Genomic DNA, 4,173 nt, shown 5'->3' on the forward strand with positions numbered 1-4,173 from the left:
TTCCGCGCATGTTTCTCCTTTTTCTTTTGAAGTCGGATGTTGCTCGGGCGGGGGTGCAGCGAAGGGATCCGACAGAAGTGGTCGGGTCTGCGGGGTGAGTCAGGAATCCTGCTGGGGAGACAACGGTTGCGTCTCGGTGATTTTAATGTTCGTTTGTGCCAAAGACTGAATCGATGCCACATCCTCAGTCCTCCGATCAGCCGGGGAATGGAGACAGCGAGCCCCTTTCCTGCGTGGAAACGCTCATGGGGTTGGATGAGTGGGCGACCATATATCAGTCTGAATGGCGACCCCCCAAAAGAGATTGAAATTCAGGCCAGCTATCAAAAATGCGCAGTGGCCGTTCACTCTGCGTACTCGATCACTTCATATAAATATGGCTTTGTTAAATATTCCTGGGCCGACTAATCTGCATAATCTGAATGCGTGTTTTTGTTCTGAATGTCTAAATCCTTCTTTCTTTTGCTAATATCATCTCGTGTATTTTCCATGCCCTATCAATCAGAACTCGTCCCTTTCTTTCCCTCTTTAGATGACACCTCATTCTGCCACTGCACTTGAGTGAGCTGGGGCATCCTCTCCCAGGAAACATGCATATCTGGATCCTCAAAATAATCCTTCTGATTGCATCATCTCTGAGGCTGGTCGAGATGTATGGCAATTATGGGGAGATCTGTGGAAACCTCTGCACGTGCGAGGAGAAGGAAGGGGTCCTGACTGTGAGCTGCGAGAACCGGGGGCTAATCAGACTGACGGAGGTCAGCCCAGTCCATTTCTCCACCTATCACCTCCTTCTGACAGGGAACCTCCTGAAGAAGCTGTCAGTCAATGACTTCATCAACTACACCGGGGTGACCATCCTGCACTTGGGGAACAACGATATCTCTGAGGTAGAGTCCGGTGCCTTCAATGGACTCCAAGGATTAAAACGGTTGCACCTGAATAACAACAAGATCGAGGTTCTGAGGGATGACACCTTTGTGGGACTTGAGACTTTGGAATACCTCCAGATTGATTATAATTACATCACCAATATAGAGCCCAACGCCCTGAGCAAGCTCCACCAACTGACAGTAATGATTTTAAACGACAACCTCCTCTCTGCCTTGCCCCCGAACATATTTCGAACTGTTCCGCTCACACACTTGGACCTCAGGGGGAACCGGTTGAAAATGTTCCCCTACATGGGCCTCCTGGAGCACATGGACAAAGTTGTGGAATTACAGTTGGAGGAGAATCCGTGGAACTGCTCCTGTGAGCTCATCGCTCTGAAGGCTTGGCTGGAGAGCATAGCGTACACGGCTCTGGTGGGGGAGGTGGTCTGCGAGACACCGTTCAGGCTCCACGGTCGGGACCTGGACGAGGTGTCCAAACAGGAACTCTGCCCGAGACGACCCCCAGAAGACACCGTCAGACCTGCGCCCCCGAGCAGCACCAATGGCTATTACCAGCCCACGCCTGCTGTCACAGCCTCGGCCACCTCCTCGGCTGTGTATCGGGCCTCCTCGAGGCCGACCAAGGGCACGCGGCAATTTAACAGAACCAAGTTAAAGCCCACTTCTCGATTTCCAGGCGCTAACTCTTACAATCATGGCCCCATCATTGCGTTTCAGACCAAATCTCCTGTGCCTTTGGACTGTCCCACCGACTGCACGTGCAACCTGCAGATATCTGAAATTGGCCTCAATGTTAACTGTCAAGAGAGGAAGATTGAGAGCATTTCTAACCTCAAACCCAAGCCATACAACCCCAAAAAGATGTATCTGACGGGAAACTACATCCCTGTGGTCCGCAGGTCAGATTTTGTTGATGCCACTGGATTGGACTTGCTGCACTTGGGAAACAACAGGATAAGTCTGATCCACGACCGTGCTTTTGGGGATTTAAGCAACCTGCGTCGGCTGTATCTAAACGGTAATCTCATGGACAGGCTGACTGGAGAGATGTTCTTTGGGTTGCAGAACCTGCAGTATCTTTATTTAGAGTACAACAAAATCAAGGAGGTTGATGCGGGCGCTTTCCGCTACCTCCCTCATCTCCAGCTGCTTTTCCTCAACAACAACATCCTGGAAACGCTACCCGTCGGCATCTTTTCCAGCCTCTCCCTGTCGAGACTTAATCTGCGCAACAACCGCTTCAAAAAGCTGCCCGTGAGTGGGGTTCTGGATCAGCTGAAGCTGCTGCTGCAGATCGATCTTTTCGAGAACCCCTGGGACTGCTCCTGCGACATCGTCGGGATGAAGATGTGGCTCGAGCAGCTGAATGCCAACACTGTGGTTAACGAGGTCGTGTGCGAGAGTCCAAGACGCCACGCAGGAATGGAGCTGCGCTCCATCGAGTCTGAGCAGCTCTGCCCAGACGACTCTGACGCCTACATCTCCCCAGCCACCCCGACGGAGGAGCCCATGGACGACGGGGCCGTCACCACCGACGCCCCGCAGAAGTTCAACACCCGGAGCAGCACCGTCCCCCTCTCTGTCCTCATCCTCAGCCTCCTGCTCGTTTTCATCATGTCCGTCTTTGTGGCTGCAGGCCTCTTTGTGGTGGTGATGAAAAGGCGCAAAAAGTCCCAGAGCGAGCGCACCAGCACCAACAATTCAGACGTCAGCTCGTTCAACCTGCAGTACAGCCTCTACAGCAACCACTCTGGCCCCAAAGCCAAGGCCCCGGCCGGCCACGTCTACGAGTACATCCCCCACCCCATGGGCCACATGTGCAAAAATCCCATTTACAGGTCACGAGAGGGAAATACGGTCGAGGATTACCGTGACCTCCATGAGCTCAAGGTCACGTATAGGAGTACTCCACATGACGAGAGGGGTGGCAGTACGGCGAGGAGCCCTTCGTACAGCGTCAGCACCATCGAGCCACGTGAAAACCCCTCCCCCGTCCAGGATGCAGACCATTTCTTCAGAGGCATCCTCGAGCCAGACAAGCAGACGCCCCAGCAGTCACTGGCATCGATCCCCGCAGGTGCTAATTTAGAGTACAAGTACACGGGGCCGGTGTCATACACATACAACCCGAATTTTGATGTCAGACGTCAGTTCTTGCACCCCGAGAGGATAAGGGAAACGGTGCTGTACGGAACAGCGGCCAGTACTGTTTACGTTGAGCCCAACAGAAACGAGTATTTGGAGCTCAAAGCGAAGCTTCAGTCTGAGCCCGATTACCTTGAGGTTCTGGAGAAACAGACCACCTTCAGCCAGTTCTGAGCAACGCAATGGGAACGTCATGAAACATTTTCTTTCTTGACCAATTCTGAAACAGTGGCTCGGTTTCTCGGGTGCCTTGGCACGACACCGGCAAGGAGGAGGAGCTTAAAAGGGGTGTGCCCAACAATCGCATTCTTATTTCTGAAACACTGCATTAGCGGAATGGATACCGCTTTCTGCAACGTGGATGGACACAGTTTGCTCCGCTTGACTGACGATGCAAAATCTATTTTTCTATGACGGAGGTCGAATAACACACAACGTGTAAGTGTAAAGGTAAACCTTCCCAACTTCATTTGCAGGAATATAACCATACATAAGGTATATTGTGAAACAGAAGAAACATGTTTCTAAAAAAACCCACTCCTGGACAAAAATACTGTACAGCAGATCATGAAAACTGTCGGACTCTTTTCTGCTGTAGTCTGTAAGTAAGTATTTATTGATATAATCTGCCATGTCTTTTAAAAACTTTTGATTCCACATCGGTACTTCCTGTGTCCTCATCCTCTGGAAAGGCTTATGTTTGTACTTTCATTTACCGTAGCTCTGCATTGTAAAAGTGGCTTTTTTGAGAGTGGCACACCCCCCCGATGTTCAAAAAAGACTGCATCGTTTAAAGAAGATGGGAAAAAAGACGTGTCGTTGTATGCTTTCTGCAATTTTTCAAATCTGGAAGACGGGCTAGCCTTCAGCGAGCTCTCGTAAAAAGGAGATTATTATATTAAAAATGAATATGGGTATTCATTTTTAATATGTTGAATTGATATGTTATCAAAGACAAATTGATAAATGATATTTGAAGTATTCATTATGTTGTGTACTACTGATATTTTAATCAATGTAACACCTATTTTTGTACAAGCATTGGCAGATTCTCTATCCCTTATCAAGTTGATTTGTTTGGATTGCTTTGCACTTAATGCACTATATTGACCAAACTATGTTATTGTCATCA

At 49.6% G+C, this 4,173-nt stretch overlaps 1 protein-coding gene across 1 annotated transcript; it reads left to right on the top strand.

The window, feature by feature from the left end:
- The first annotated feature begins 590 nt into the window (after window positions 1–590).
- Window positions 591–3,215, top strand: LOC137911997 (SLIT and NTRK-like protein 5). The gene has a single exon (XM_068756343.1). It carries the CDS (start codon window positions 591–593, stop codon window positions 3,213–3,215), a length of 2,625 nt encoding a protein of 874 aa, XP_068612444.1.
- The last annotated feature ends 958 nt before the right edge of the window (window positions 3,216–4,173 follow it).

The sequence above is a fragment of the Brachionichthys hirsutus genome, chromosome 24, assembly GCF_040956055.1.
Source record: "Brachionichthys hirsutus isolate HB-005 chromosome 24, CSIRO-AGI_Bhir_v1, whole genome shotgun sequence".
Taxonomy (NCBI): Eukaryota; Metazoa; Chordata; class Actinopteri; order Lophiiformes; family Brachionichthyidae; genus Brachionichthys; species Brachionichthys hirsutus.

Coding starts and splice junctions, on each gene's coding strand:
- LOC137911997 (XM_068756343.1), top strand. CDS start 591: ATGCATATCTGGATCCTCAAAATAATCCTTCTGATTGCATCATCTCTG.